Source organism: Lissotriton helveticus, chromosome 6 (assembly GCF_964261635.1).
Source record: "Lissotriton helveticus chromosome 6, aLisHel1.1, whole genome shotgun sequence".
NCBI lineage: Eukaryota > Metazoa > Chordata > Amphibia > Caudata > Salamandridae > Lissotriton > Lissotriton helveticus.
In genome coordinates this window covers 1,497,314,286-1,497,330,051 of record NC_136067.1, presented here as the reverse complement: position 1 = coordinate 1,497,330,051, position 15,766 = coordinate 1,497,314,286, and the positions used below count along the sequence as shown (strand labels likewise).

The window sequence follows — 15,766 nt, the reverse complement described above, 5'->3', positions numbered from 1 at the left end:
TCTTGCACCTCTGAATGTTTTATGCATCATGTGTTTTGCTTCTTTCCCTTTGCTATGTGTTATTTGCTTAGGTGATTGGTTTTCCCCCTATAGGTCCTGTTAGTAAGGTCCTAGTTCCCTGCGTGATTTTCCTCAAAGGGTTAGGGTTGCGTAGGAGGCATTTACCCGTTACCAGTAATCCCTGGTTGTGTGCTACATGTACTATTTTGGTGCTACAGTCATTATATGTTCTATGTGCTAAGTGTTATACCTACAAGAATTATTATTCCTACAAAGTGCTAATTACAACAAGTGCTAGTTCTAAAAGTGCATACCCCTGACAGTGGTCCAGGTGGCCCTGTCCGGTACATATCCCCCTGTAAATTCTGCCCGTGCCTGTTGGCACATTGTAAAGTGTGTGTTTTTATCTAATGTGTTTTACTATAATACAAAGGCTATTTTTTATATAACCTTGTGTGGAGTTTCCTTTGTGGTGGGCCTTGGTGGGTGTTGTTGCTGGGGGTGCGTGCGCAAAGACTTAACTCACATTGCCTCCGAGTTTAGCCTTACTGCTCGTGCTACGTTACCAAGGGGGTGAGCAGGGGTTATCTTGGTGTGTAACTCCCTTGCCCTGACGTGGAAGTGGTGGTCTCTGACTGACTTTGGTGCAACCCTGGCCAGCCAGGGATCCCGTTTCTAACAGGTGCCCAATCTGGGGCTGAACTCAGGTGATTCAGAGAAAACAGATTCTTTGAGGTTGCCCAAGCATCTAAGTCTTCCAGAAGAAGGGATGCAAAATATTTGGCATTTACATCCAAGAGGGCTATGAGACTGTAGCTATCAGGGTTCACCACTGGGCCCTTTTTTATAGATGGGATGCAGGACCAATCCTTGCCAAGATGAAGGGATGGATTCGATGATAAGGCAGATGGTGAACAGGTTTCCATCTGCGTGGACCACAACTTAGGGTCCTGCTTATAAACTGAGGCAGGGATGCTACTGGAGCCCTGCACAGCATCAGCTCTGCTTTTCTGGATCAGGTTTGCTATTCTTTTGGCCGTAAAAGATTAAGCATATTAAAAGGTTTGTGCATCTGTTACCTGAGGCCTTCCATGGGATAGATTGGTCTTACTGAACTGAGAGGCAGGTTGGCTCCTTCTGATTTAATTTCATAGAAAGTACCGATGTTTTGTTCCCATTTCATTCAGTGGTATCTGTCTCTCTGCTAAAACTGTTGATCACCATCCAGAACTCCTTTGAGTTTTGTGCCGGAAGAGCTTGATCTGCAATAATTTATCATATCTTTGTTTTGCTTGCCAAATTGTTTTTTTATAGGTGCTGCGTAGGATATATATTTTGTCAGTTTGGACAGTCCTCAGTCTGGATTTGAGTGATCTTATCATTTTATTGAGGGATCTTTTCTGGATCTTAAGGTCCTTTGTGAACCAGGATGCCTTTGGCCTAGACGTATTTCTTCTGCATTAGTTTTGGGTTCTTTAGCACACTTTCATTTAAGTAAACCTTGTTGTGGGTGTGATGCAGGTTTCAATACACCTTCCTCATCTCATGCACACTATTGGTGACTCGTGCTCTTTTCTTCGTTTTTTTTGTGTTGCTTTCCTCTAAATGTCTTTTGACAATCTGTCCTGATGATGGCCCTGGTCAATTAAACCTTAGGGGTTGAAACGTCGGCTTATTTATTTTCATAATATGGACAGTCTCAATTGGTTAAACACCTATTTTTCATACTTGAAAAGTTGCAGTTGAAGGCAATATCTCTACATGTATTGTTCTTTAAATGCAGCCTATTAGTTTGGATTATTTACAACAAGGGGTGGTGATGGACAGAGTCTCTGAATTAAGCAGAGTACTCTCACCCAGTCAAGAGATCAGGGCTAGATCCAACACCGTTTTTTAGCTCATTGCACCATCCCAGTTTCAGAACCTGGCTATATGCAAATTAGTCTGTCCCTGGCCCAGTGCATCATGGGAACAGGGCAGACCAGACTACAAAAGCCAATTCTTACACTGGGAAGGAAACAAGCTTCCGGGGACCGGTTTCTGGCATTTCAGCCGTCTTCGGCCCGGCTTGCTTGAATCCTGATGGTGCAATGAGCAAGGGACTCACATCTGAGTATACCCTTCCACGCTTAGGGTGGACAAAATTATTTACAACAAGGGGTGGTGATGGACAGAGTCTCTGAATTAAGCAGAGTACTCTCACCCAGTCAAGAGATCAGGGCTAGATCCAACACCGTTTTTTAGCTCATTGCACCATCCCAGTTTCAGAACCTGGCTATATGCAAATTAGTCTGTCCCTGGCCCAGTGCATCATGGGAACAGGGCAGACCAGACTACAAAAGCCAATTCTTACACTGGGAAGGAAACAAGCTTCCGGGGACCGGTTTCTGGCATTTCAGCCGTCTTCGGCCCGGCTTGCTTGAATCCTGATGGTGCAATGAGCAAGGGACTCACATCTGAGTATACCCTTCCACGCTTAGGGTGGACAAAATTATTTACAACAAGGGGTGGTGATGGACAGAGTCTCTGAATTAAGCAGAGTACTCTCACCCAGTCAAGAGATCAGGGCTAGATCCAACACCGTTTTTTAGCTCATTGCACCATCCCAGTTTCAGAACCTGGCTATATGCAAATTAGTCTGTCCCTGGCCCAGTGCATCATGGGAACAGGGCAGACCAGACTACAAAAGCCAATTCTTACACTGGGAAGGAAACAAGCTTCCGGGGACCGGTTTCTGGCATTTCAGCCGTCTTCGGCCCGGCTTGCTTGAATCCTGATGGTGCAATGAGCAAGGGACTCACATCTGAGTATACCCTTCCACGCTTAGGGTGGACAAAATTATTTACAACAAGGGGTGGTGATGGACAGAGTCTCTGAATTAAGCAGAGTACTCTCACCCAGTCAAGAGATCAGGGCTAGATCCAGCACCGTTTTTTAGCTCATTGCACCATCCCAGTTTCAGAACCTGGCTATATGCAAATTAGTCTGTCCCTGGCCCAGTGCATCATGGGAACAGGGCAGACCAGACTACAAAAGCCAATTCTTACACTGGGAAGGAAACAAGCTTCCGGGGACCGGTTTCTGGCATTTCAGCCGTCTTCGGCCCGGCTTGCTTGAATCCTGATGGTGCAATGAGCAAGGGACTCACATCTGAGTATACCCTTCCACGCTTAGGGTGGACAAAATTATTTACAACAAGGGGTGGTGATGGACAGAGTCTCTGAATTAAGCAGAGTACTCTCACCCAGTCAAGAGATCAGGGCTAGATCCAACACCGTTTTTTAGCTCATTGCACCATCCCAGTTTCAGAACCTGGCTATATGCAAATTAGTCTGTCCCTGGCCCAGTGCATCATGGGAACAGGGCAGACCAGATCCATCAGGATTCAAGCAAGCCGGGCCGAAGAGGCTGAAATGCCAGAAACCGGTCCCCGGTAGCTTTTCTCCTTTCTGGTGAAGAATTGGCTTGGTAGTTTGGTCTGCCCTGTTCCCATGATGCACTGGGCCAGGGACATACTAATTTGCATATAGCCAGGTTCTGAGCTGGGATGGGGCAGTGAGATAAATAACGGTGATGGATTAAGCCCTGATCTTTGGACTGGGTAAGAGTGGTCTGCTTAATTCAGACACTCTGTTCATCACCACCCCCTTTTCTGAATCGTTTTTGGCCACTATAGGTGTGGCAGGGTATACTCAGACATGAGTCCCTTTCTCACTGCTCCATCAGGATTCAAGCAAGCCGGGCCGAAGAGGCTGAAATGCCAGAAACCGGTCCCCGGTAGCTTGTCTCCTTTCTGGTGAAGAATTGGCTTGGTAGTTTGGTCTGCCCTGTTCCCATGATGCACTGGGCCAGGGACATACTAATTTGCATATAGCCAGGTTCTGAGCTGGGATGGGGCAGTGAGATAAATAACGGTGATGGATTAAGCCCTGATCTTTGGACTGGGTAAGATTGGTCTGCTTAATTCAGACACTCTGTTCATCACCACCCCCTTTTCTGAATCGTTTTTGGCCACTATAGGTGTGGCAGGGTATACTCAGACATGAGTCCCTTTCTCACTGCTCCATCAGGATTCAAGCAAGCCGGGCCGAAGAGGCTGAAATGCCAGAAACCGGTCCCCGGTAGCTTGTCTCCTTTCTGGTGAAGAATTGGCTTGGTAGTTTGGTCTGCCCTGTTCCCATGATGCACTGGGCCAGGGACATACTAATTTGCATATAGCCAGGTTCTGAGCTGGGATGGGGCAGTGAGATAAATAACGGTGATGGATTAAGCCCTGATCTTTGGACTGGGTAAGATTGGTCTGCTTAATTCAGACACTCTGTTCATCACCACCCCCTTTTCTGAATCGTTTTTGGCCACTATAGGTGTGGCAGGGTATACTCAGACATGAGTCCCTTTCTCACTGCTCCATCAGGATTCAAGCAAGCCGGGCCGAAGAGGCTGAAATGCCAGAAACCGGTCCCCGGTAGCTTGTCTCCTTTCTGGTGAAGAATTGGCTTGGTAGTTTGGTCTGCCCTGTTCCCATGATGCACTGGGCCAGGGACATACTAATTTGCATATAGCCAGGTTCTGAGCTGGGATGGGGCAGTGAGATAAATAACGGTGATGGATTAAGCCCTGATCTTTGGACTGGGTAAGAGTGGTCTGCTTAATTCAGACACTCTGTTCATCACCACCCCCTTTTCTGAATCGTATTAGTTTGGATGTCATATCTTTTATTTTTGTATAGCACCTAATTCTCACCAGTTCTTCACTGCATCGTTAAACATTTTTGCATTGCGCCGTTGTAACTCATTGTGATTGTGATTTGCACATCTAAACTTATTTATTGAACCTTGTGTTGTGTGCAGCTATTCATTTGATTATTTGCTTTTAATACACTTTGGTTTACCTGTTTCTTTTTCTTCTCCCAGGTCAACCCATTGTTTGATATGTTCATTTTATGTTAGCATCACATGGAACCTATAGCACTTTATGTAGCATGGTGCATGCACTAGCTACTCATATGATCAGCCCTGGATGTTATCCTTAAAACTTCCCTTGTTTCCCCTACAAAACGTTAAATAGTCTACCTCTCCCAACCCTGACGAAGAGCAGCAAGCTTGAAATGCATTAAATCCATCAATCATTACATTTGTAAAGCGCGCTACATACCCGTAAGGGTCTCAAGGCGCTGAGGATTACCACTGTAATTATCTGACAACTAGACCAGAGATTAAGCATCACGTTCTGATCAAATATTGTGGAACTGTAAACATTTCCATAATAAATAAGAAGTGAATTGGTTTTATCCTAGTACGACTGTCTCCACAATTTTTCTAAAAAATCCTGGATAACTGTTCTTTTTGGTGTCTAGCTTATGAAACCCCAAAGAGGGATGAAGTATCTAAAAGACATTCAAACATGTTAGATAAATACATTATAGTACTGGAGCACGTTTCTTTCCTTCAAATTGCATGTTACCTAAGTAAAAAAACTCAAAGATGTTTAAATCGTTTCATCACTGCTGACGGTAGTAGTTTTGTGAAAATATGAACAAGAAACCAACCACAACATATAATTTCCTGCATGGTTGGAATTTTCACATCAATGAATTAAAATAGTCTATCTTTGATAGGCATTACTGAAAACTAAAAGTATTTGTTCAGAAAAAAAAATAGGGGAAATAATGGATTGTTGCTTAAAGCTTCCAAACTATAAAATATGCCAAAACCTACCCTAATGAAACCCAAGAGAGTGGAACTCAAAAGTGGATGGATCAGGAAACAGATGTGAAAGCTCACGTATACATCTAAATCTTGCCACCTAGATGCAAACACTTTTTAAAATGTTTATTCTTAGTATTTGTATTTTGGGTATAATTAGTAAAGGCACTAACCTACTACAACTAACCGAATGCCCATTGTTAAGTAATTTCTAAATGTCAACACAAAGGTCAACACAAATTTCTGTGTCAACACAAAGGTTATTGCTATCTATTGGAAGTGACGTGTCATTTATGTAATAGCAGCACTGCACGAAGGTTAATTAAAACTAGAACATAAAAAAGAACTCACACCACGCTTTAAAAGAAGGATTTGTGATACAACTTCAAGTGTGATGGATTGGTATCTGTTCTGCTTAATTAAGGATTGCCAATATATAAACACAGTAAATGTGATGGCACTCATATAGTAGAACATGAGGCAGCACCTGCAAGAACACACAGCTACTGTGAAGAATCAAAAGTAGAGTTTTCATTTGCTTTCTACCCAAGCAGAGAGCAGCAATTAACAAATCTGCATAAAAGAGTCCTGAATATGAAGTATGTTGCGCCACTTGATAATTTTCTTAGAAGGTAAAGGTAGAAACTGAGATAAAGCTCTAAAAGTCCATGGGGCATATTATCAAGCCCATTTTTGCCACTTTAGCGGACGATTTCGGCCGAAAAGACGCAATTTAAATATCGCACTATTATCAAGGACACGCTAACGCATGTTTCCTTGATTTAGTAGCCGTTTTTTCATGCAAAGTGAGCGTTTCTCACAATGTCTGCATGATTAACGTGGCAAGCACAACTTCGCACTATTAACAATGCGGCCCCAGCGATACAACAAACCGTGCTAACCGCGGTTATCGCATTAAGTTAACGTCTGCTTTTTCTTTTACTTAGCTATGCTGACAATGGGAGGTGGATCGCCATGTTACGACCACACTCCCCTATGAGCAAGCATCTCCATAATCATCGCTGGATTTCAGGCGATATTTCTATTTCTCGACGGCTATCTCTGGAATTACATCGCCTGTTCGCAAAGCGTGGATAATACACCGCTAACACAGCGATGTAATTCAGAGATAGACGGCGATAAACAGAAATGCGCTACGTGCGCTTACTGATGTTTATCGCTCTTCTTTGATAATATGCCACTTTATTAGTAATGGGTGCGCACAGACTACTTTTTCAATTAGGTAATGTGCTCTTGTGGGTTAATTTTTTTAATACTCTGGGGCTGTTTGGTGTTTTGATGTTTCGCTAAATATCCGTTGCAGCAGTTAAAGTTTAGGATTAGTTTTTAATTATTAGGATCATTCCAACTTTGCAAAATATAGTAAACTGGATCATGTCTCTAGTGTTAGCTAAGTAGTAAACAATGATTTGCCTCAAATCATAATGGAACATACGGTGAGAGGTTCTGCTAATGAGTACACGTAATACTACAAGATATTTGAATACACCTTATTACTGTACATTTCTATTATTTTTTTAGAGACTTTAACATTGCCGGTGCTTTGGGTGGGGAAAAACACACAGAAGGAGGAGGTGCACACATGTCGATGGGTGCAGGGTATGTATATCATGATTTAATGCTAAACAGTCTATTCACAGGGAAATACATTTACCAAATCTAGAACAGACATTTCACAATATCCTTAGGCGCTAATGTTCATCTGTTATGATTGTTTCATTTCTACCGCCATCAGAAGTAACTCAAGGAATAACTTCAACTTTCACAAAGACAGAACAAAGTTTCACTCAATATCAAAAATTGTGTGGTGTGAGGTTTGACTGCTTCAGATGGCGGCTCCAACCTGGTGAGGCTCCAGCTGAGCCTGAAAAACCTACATTATCCTGACCCTATTGTAGTGTCCTAGCATGGACACGTTCTAGTGTTCAGGAGTGATGTAATATACTTTACACCCACCCACCACAGACGTCATGGTGTCACATGACGCTGCCAATAAAAGGGGCCGAGCGCACGTGCTCATGGCCATTCCCACTACCCCTATCTGGTGTCCGTGTCTACATCATTGCTGCTCTCTAACATGCGGGCCTAGGGTCCTTTGCAATTTTACACTGGCGACGAGGTCGGTAGTGAAGCCCATGCGTGCCACTGCCCAAATTCGACGATAAGGGGGAGAGAGCTGCCCGCCTGAAGGGCATCCCCTGCAGCACGGCGCAGCGCGCCGAGAAGCAGGTGGGCACGTCGGAGCCCCACAGCGACCGGGAGGCCCACTGCAAGCTGACCGGAGCCCACCCGCGTCGGCCGCCACCATCCAGCACCACCAGGGAGGAGCGGACCGCCCAGTGCCCACCTGCGACGGCCGCGAGGCAGAGACCCCCACCGGAGAGGTGCACCGGCCGGGCGGAGCCCACCCGCCACGACCGCGACAGAGCATCAGGCCCGGCGGGCGAAGGTGAGCCGGGAGCGGGAGGTGACTCCCCCGGAAGACTGTGCACCAAAGCGGAGCCCACCCGCTATAGACATTAACTCTAATGCCCAGACATAAGCAGGACCAGCGGAGCCCACCCGCGGCCTGCCTGAGTCGTCCCCCGCCGCGTGTGTGAGTAGAAGCGGCGGGGCACAGAGACTAGAGACGGCGTGGGAAGGGGCGACCGGACCCGCAATCAAGATGAATAACGAGGGGGAGGGAGCGGAGTAGCTACCCGCCTCCTGGCCCCCCCTCGCAACGTGGTCCGGACAGTTATCGGGCCAGCGGAGCCCGCCGGTAGCCCCCCAGCAGCCCCCAACAAAGACTGCCGAGCCAGCGGAGCCCACCTGCATGGAAATGGCGCCCTGCCGGGCGAGACGCGGCCCGGCCTGACTCTGCCCGCAGCATAGGCAGTTCAAAGAGGCGCGGGGGAAAACGGAGCCTACCCGCATAGAAGCGCCGGGATTGTGAGCGTCAATGTCCCCACAAGCGGATGCTCACCCCGCACAGTGACACACAACACTGCCGCAATCATCCAGCCCCTCTCCCGAGCGCCCGGAGGGCAGCAGGACAGCTCCGGAACAGAGCTAGTAGGCTCCGAGGGCAATGTCGACTTTTCCCCACCCTGCGCAGCGTGTGCAATGAGGAGCTGCGGGGATGGGCTGTGAGCGCAAAGGGAAGCTGAACGCTGCTGGCGCTAAAACAAATATGCCCCCACCTGCCAGAACAAGGAAACGCCTATAAGCGGCCAGCGCCGCCGAAATCAACTATAACTGTGCCCAAGGACACTGGCTGCCAGAACGCTCCCAAACAGGAGAAAGCAGAACGTGCCGGTACAACCAGCAAGACACGGAGCATTCCCCATCCCCCCCTGTGCGCAGACACGCAGCAGTGCCTCACTCCCACGCACAGGCCCTCCTGCCTCCCAGGAACAAAGAGAAAGTAAACAAACACTCACCGAGGAAAGAGGTGAGGTCTCACTCCCGCCGTCTACGGTCAGCAGTCACTCCAGCCCCCGGTGCAGCCCGAGAGCAGCAGGGACAGTAGAGTACACAGCCAGGGAGGAGAGTATCAGGCACAACAAGCTACGGCTGAAAGGAAGCTATCCAGCAACACTGCCACCCAGTGGCCAACAGGAAAAGCGCACCTGCCACCAGGAGAAATAAAACCAGCATTGCACAAACCCACGATGGATCAGCTGCAGCAAAGGGCAACAGACTGAGTAGTGCCCCCAGGGAAAGCATCTAAACTCCTGCAGCAAGTAAGTGCGCAACAGCGCAGGAGACACCCACACACACCAGCAAGGAGTCGGCAGCTGCCACTCCCAACGCGACGTGGGAAGAGGCACGAACGCCTCACTAAGCATCCAAGCACTGACAGAACGTCTGGAGGAAGCGACTGCCAAGCACTGGAAGAACGTCCAGGGAAAAGACTGCCGCGATCAAAGGACGGAGAGAGCAGCGACGCCTTGTGGCCACAGGCGCTCACCGCAGCATCAACTACTCCCGCCAACGGTCCAAAGCAGCAAGTACCTGACGTCAGCCAAAGCAGCAAGTACCCAACGTCATGCAACAGGCGTCCAAGAACCCTGAACAGTAAGTGCGCAGACAACGCGCCACGTGGCGACGCACAGCCACCGCAAGGAGAAAGAAGAGCGCAGGCAGCGCCATCGCGCAGAACAATTATCGCGGACGACCACACAACGTGGCGCCTCCCAGGAGCCGATCCGCAGAATGATCGCCCATCAAGTGCTGACCCACGACGGGTCCCCCAAAAAGATTGTTGGAGCGCAAAGTCCGACAGGACGACCGAAGGCAACCTGCCAGACATCGGCAGAAGTGGACCGCCAAACGGTCCAGGACGTTCAACCATGAAAAGGTCTATGGACGTGGACCCCCCCCGAACGTCACCAACCAGAATCAAGAAAAGAAGGTTCGCGACACCAACTCTGGCTGCTGAGGAAGAAGGAGAAAGTGTCCCCGACGGGGACAAGACCAATGCGAAGCAACGTCCCCACAGTGAACCAACTAAGGAAAGAGGGAGGAGTGCAGGAAGACCACTCACACTCCCGAAGAGAAGGAAGGCGACAAGTGCCAGGACAACGGTGCGAGGAACACGAGGCCGGAAGAACACCAGTGGCAAAGAAGACCAGCTGATAGACGATGTTTCCGCACACCCAGGATCTGCGGAGAGGAGCAAGCGAGACCGTTTGTGACATCCACCTTTGGGGTCACACGGACACTGGACAAATGCCAGCCGTGGTGACTCAGGGGCAGAGGCCTCCGGGACGCAAGTCCCCGCGACGAGAGATGGTCCTCCAACGCCCATCCGAAAGGTCAGGGGAGGGCGAAGACATCGCAAGCAAAGACAGAAACCAACAGCTACCTCGGGACGAGGCTGCGGAATCTGAGGTGAGGCACATCGTCTCCTCCATACCCCCACTGACGGCGGCGTATGAGCAACCTGATGTGGCACATCCAGCCCAGCGCAAATCCGAGAAAGAGGACCTCAAGGATATCCCGTGGCAGGGGAACACCGACGAGAGGGGTCATCCTGGTGAGGGATGCCTTGCAACAGATCTGCCTTTTGCCAAGTAGGACACAGACTACAAGTGAAGCCAAGGCCGAGACCAGAAATCGTGCATCATTCCCCGGCGAACGACAAGAACTCTAACTGCACCCGTTGCCATGGAAGTTAGCAAAAGAAGGACTGTGAGGACAATTTTGTCGCAGAGTCGTCAATAGACTGGTTCCATCGAGCACCCCAAACCGGTGCCAATGTGAACTGATGTTCCCCGCAGCAGATTGAACATCATCTGTGATTCCAAGCAGCGGCGGATAGAAGGACTCAGCGGAAGTTGAACACTTTACTGCATCCTGATACATTTTGTTTTCCCCACAGGTTGATTTCTTTATGTGGGTTTTTGCGATTAAAAAATGGGAGGGATGTAGTGTTCTAGCATGGACACGTTCTAGTGTTCAGGAGTGATGTAATATACTTTACATCCACCCACCACAGACGTCATGGTGTCACATGACGCTGCCAATAAAAGGGGCCGAGTGCACGTGCTCGTGGCCATTCCCACTACCCCTATCTGGTGTCCGTGTCTACATCATTGCTGCTCTCTAACATGCGGGCCTAGGGCCCTTTGCAATTTTACACCTATTAACACAGTTTGCTCGGTTCTCGAGTACGAGTGTGCAGAGGGTTCAATGAACCTCCCCAGCGGCTACTCTTGACACACAGACTTGGGGGCATATTTATGACCTAGTTTGCGTTACTTTTGCACCACTTAATGTGGTGCACGTGCGGTGAAAACTTTAAGTGAGATTTATGAAACCATGCGAGGCCACTTTGTGTGGCCCTGATTGGCTTTGTAAATCTGGATTGAAGCAGAGAGCAGCAGTTATCAAATCTGCATAAAAGAGTCTTGAAAATGAAGTAGGTTGCTTTGCTTCATATTTTTCTTGGAGATTGAAGGTAGAAACTTACATAGAGCTCTTAAAGTCTGTTTTGGTAGTGAGTGGGCACAGACACATTTTTCGATTAGGTAGTTTGCTGATGTGGTTATATTTTAAGACTCTGGGGCTCTTTGGTGTTTTTCTGTTCACCTAAATATGCTTAGTTTTACATTTTCGTTATTGGGTTCATTACAACTTTGCAAAATACAGTAAACTGGATCATGTCTCTAGTGTTTGCTAAACAGTAAACAATTATTTGCCTCAAATCATATCAATTAGAGTTAGAGGTTCCACTAATGGGTACAAGTAAACTGCAGGATATTGGAGTACACTTTATTACTATGCATTTTTATTCTTTTTCAGAGACTTTCAAATTGGGGGCGCTGTGGGAGAGAAAAAACACACGGAAGGAGGAGGTGTACAGATAACGATGGGTGCAGGGTATGTATGTCATGATTTAATGCTAAACATCCTATTCACAGGGACATACATTTACCAAATCTATTACACTCATTTCACAAGAACCACCTCTGGCGCTATTGTTCATCTGTTATGATTGTTCCATTTCATCTGATATCAGAAGTAACTCAAGCAATAACTTATACTTTCACAAAGACAGAACAAAGTTTCACTCAATATCAAAAATTGTGTGGGGTGAGGTTTGACTGCCTAAGTTGGCGGCCCCAACTTGGTGAGACTCCAGCTGAGCCCTGAAACACCTACATTACCCTGACCCTTTTGAGACACAGTTTGCTAGGTTCTCGAGTGCGAGTGTGCAGCGGGTTCAATGAACCTCTGCCTCTCTTGATACACAGACTAGGAGGCATATTTATTACCTGGTTTGCGCCACGTTTGCACCACCCAACATGGTAGCCTGGTTGATGGGGGCTGTTAGCCCCAACCGGTCCCTGGATGCTTGTTTCTGGTCCAGGGAAGACTTGGCTTGGCAGTTCAGGTTTGACTGTTCCCATGAGGCACAGGGTCAAGACTGATTTGCATATAGCTGTGTCTGAACTGGGGTGGCGAAGTGAGCTAAAGAACGATGGATTCAACATAGATCTGTTACTGGGGGTGAGTGTCTCAAACGTTTCAGCACTCTGTCCATCCTCTCCTTGTGTTTGACATGTGCGTCGCAAACCTTAAGCGAGATTTATGAAACCACACAAGGCCACTTTGTGTGGCCCTGAGTGTCATTATAAATCTGGAGTGAAGCAGAGAGCAGAAGTTATCAAATCTGCACAAAAGAGTTTTGAAAATGAAGTATGTTGCATCGCTTAATATTTTTCTTAGAGAGTGGAGGTAGAAGACATTGATACACCCGGATAAAGGCGGGTTCGCGCCAGCCAGAAATACGTCCCATAATATCCGCCAGCTGTGTCACATCCAGGACTGGGCAAAGGATTGATGTCCCTGCATGGCTTGCCTAGTCCTGGGTTTGGAGAAAGCCTTTGCCACTGACTTGGCCATATTTATTTAAGGTGTTGCGACGAATAGGAGTGGGCCCTACGCTGTCAGCATATACAAGACTTCTATATACGAAATTATCGACCCATATGTGACTCGGCCGACATATCCCCGCACTGTTCCCGATAGCACGGGGCACACGTCAGGGGTGCCCACTCTCCCCACTCGCTATAGCATTTGAACCCCTGGTGATTCACCTCCAGGACCTGTCAACCCTAGGGTGGTCTTACCCCGCATTTTTTTCCCTTTGCGCCTCATTTTTGCGACCATCTTTTTGTTGGACCAGGCCTCTGGGCGCCTTACCACTGCCAAACAGTGCTGAGGTGCAGGTTCTCTCTCCTAATAGCATGGCTGCCACAGGCCCCTGATACTGCGAAGTGGTTATTGAACATACATGCACTAGTAGTTAGGAACAGGCTGGGACATACTGATACTGTATCTTTGCCGTCCCGCCTTTTTGTCCCATAAACCAACATGTAGAAGCTCTTGGAACCTTCCGCCCAGGGAGGAGTTATGCTTTGCTGCCTTTACAGGAGGGTCACCTGACCTAGGGATATAAGAGGAAAGGAGGGAAACGTGACTAGTCAGTTGGGGCACCACTTGACCTGGGGGAACCTCTGCCGGAGTATAGGCGGTTGGGCCTAGGGGGGAACCTACACTACTGAGACTGACTGAGCTTAGGCCCTGCTGTACCCAAGATAACTGAGGGACTCTGCCAGCCTGCTGACCTTGCCCAGTGAGGGGGAAACCCAGGAGACCAACTCCAGTGTGCTGCAGGGAACCACCCTGCCTCTTATGCCTGCCAACTCAACCCCCACCTTTGCCCCACCTTTTCCCCAAGAAACTGTGACTGAAGACCTGCTGTCAAACAGCGCTGAGACTGGGAAGCACTGTGGACTTAACACCTGAACCCCCGCCCTAACCTGCGCTGTGATTCTTGAAATGCTGGGGGTCCACAAGGTAAAGAGCGCTATGCCCCAAGTCACCTGCTATTGTCCATGAGCGCTGTGTTTCAAGAAACCTGCAACTGTCCCCCACAAGCACTGTGTTAGAGAAGCGCTGTGTGCCCCTCCATTTGCCAGAGCTACCCCGGCAGGGACCGAAGCAGCGGGAAGGCCCGGGGAGGAGCGCAGGAGCAGCGCGGGCCTACCAGTGAGCGCCGCCCCAGTTAACACCCCGGGAGGGAGGCGGTGCGAGTACCGATAGCGAGGCTGCTGAGGAGCCAGGCTAGGACGGGATGGCAGTCCCGTGACCGCTCCTCACCAAAAGAAACTCAGAACCGATAGCGAAGGCCTCAAGTAGCACCCTGCCAGCAAGAGCTAACGTGGTGTGCTCCAGCCTGACAACTGCGAGGGGCTCAGTTCTTAAAACATCACCGAGGCCTCTCCCATCGGCAACTGAGACAGGCTAAAGGGATTTTGGGGCCTGGATCCGTTGGTACAAGACTCCCAGGCCCATATCAGCACTGTTTGGGGGCGGTCGTTGTTTACTACATACCGCCTCCAGGGAGTCCCTTTGTGAGCATATCCACATCAGACCTGCCAGGAATGTGCTACTGCCTTCGACCTGTTAAATGCATAGAGTTATAACCTGCCATGGGAGGGCAGGGAGGGGGGGTTTACCTGTACTCTCCAGATGTTAGGGAATGTTCCCCTGCATTGAATCTACGCATAGGAAGTGTTGCCCACAACGAAGATGCGCAAAAGTGATGTTGCTTTTATTGATGTTGCCTAAGGAATATTGCCCTGATTATCTACATGCATATGCAATGTTGTGCATGATACTTATATGATCCTCGGGTCAAAGAAATGGTACTTGAATGATTCATATGCGTAGGAAATGTTACTGAAATGTTTTGACGTTATATGCATTCCCCTGAAGTGTTACCTTGATGACCATGCTTACAGGAAATGTTTCCTAGAACGCCCCTGAATAGCAGAAGTGTTGTTTTTCATTAAATTGTTGCAGAGGGTGGGTTACCTACCCTTACTTAGTTTAGTGCCTACAAAGTGTTACCTGCCCGAACTACAATGAGACAAAGAGTCTTGGTTTCTAAAACAACCTGTTGTGGTGTCATTCTATTGTGTGCGAGTTACTGTCTCAGTGCGAGTGTGCGCTGCACCACTGCTTTACACGTTGCCTTCGGGTGCCTTCCTACCTCGCGCCAAGCTACTGTGTCCAGTGCTTTAAATGGGCCGGTACTCACCGGTACGGAGTACCGCCACCTTTTATTTTTCTCCCTTTGAGTACTGGAACTTTTCCTTCGCCAAGGACAGTACCGGTACTCTTAGGGGAAAGTCAGGCAGTGCAGGCTTGATGGCATTGGGGGATGTGCGGCTGCGCCAAAAGTGCTCTGCTCAGCTGCTGCCGAAAAAGAGAATTGCAAAAAACACAGTTGATGGACAGAATGTAGAACAATGTCATTCATTCACCCCAGTACAAGGATCTGGGCCTAAATCCATCGTTTTTTTGCACTCCACACCACCCTGGGTTAGACACTGGCTATATGCAAATCAGTTCTGACCCTGTGCCTCATGGGAACAGTCCAGTCCGAACTACCAAGCCATGTCTTTCCCAGACCGGAATCAAGCATCCAAGGACCGGTTTCTGGCTATCAGCCTTCATCAGCCTGGATAGCTTGACTCCAGTGG

General features: G+C 48.4%; 1 protein-coding gene across 1 annotated transcript in view; it reads left to right on the top strand.

Moving 5' to 3' along the window:
* The window catches only part of LOC144762755 (uncharacterized), an 842,179-nt gene that overhangs the window by 697,069 nt on the left and 129,344 nt on the right, over positions 1 to 15,766 (top strand). Inside the window, exons 31-32 of the mRNA XM_078648006.1 lie at positions 7,248 to 7,325; positions 12,015 to 12,092. Coding sequence (XP_078504132.1) covers positions 7,248 to 7,325; positions 12,015 to 12,092 — 156 coding nt within the window. The remainder of the gene's footprint in view (positions 1 to 7,247; positions 7,326 to 12,014; positions 12,093 to 15,766) is intronic.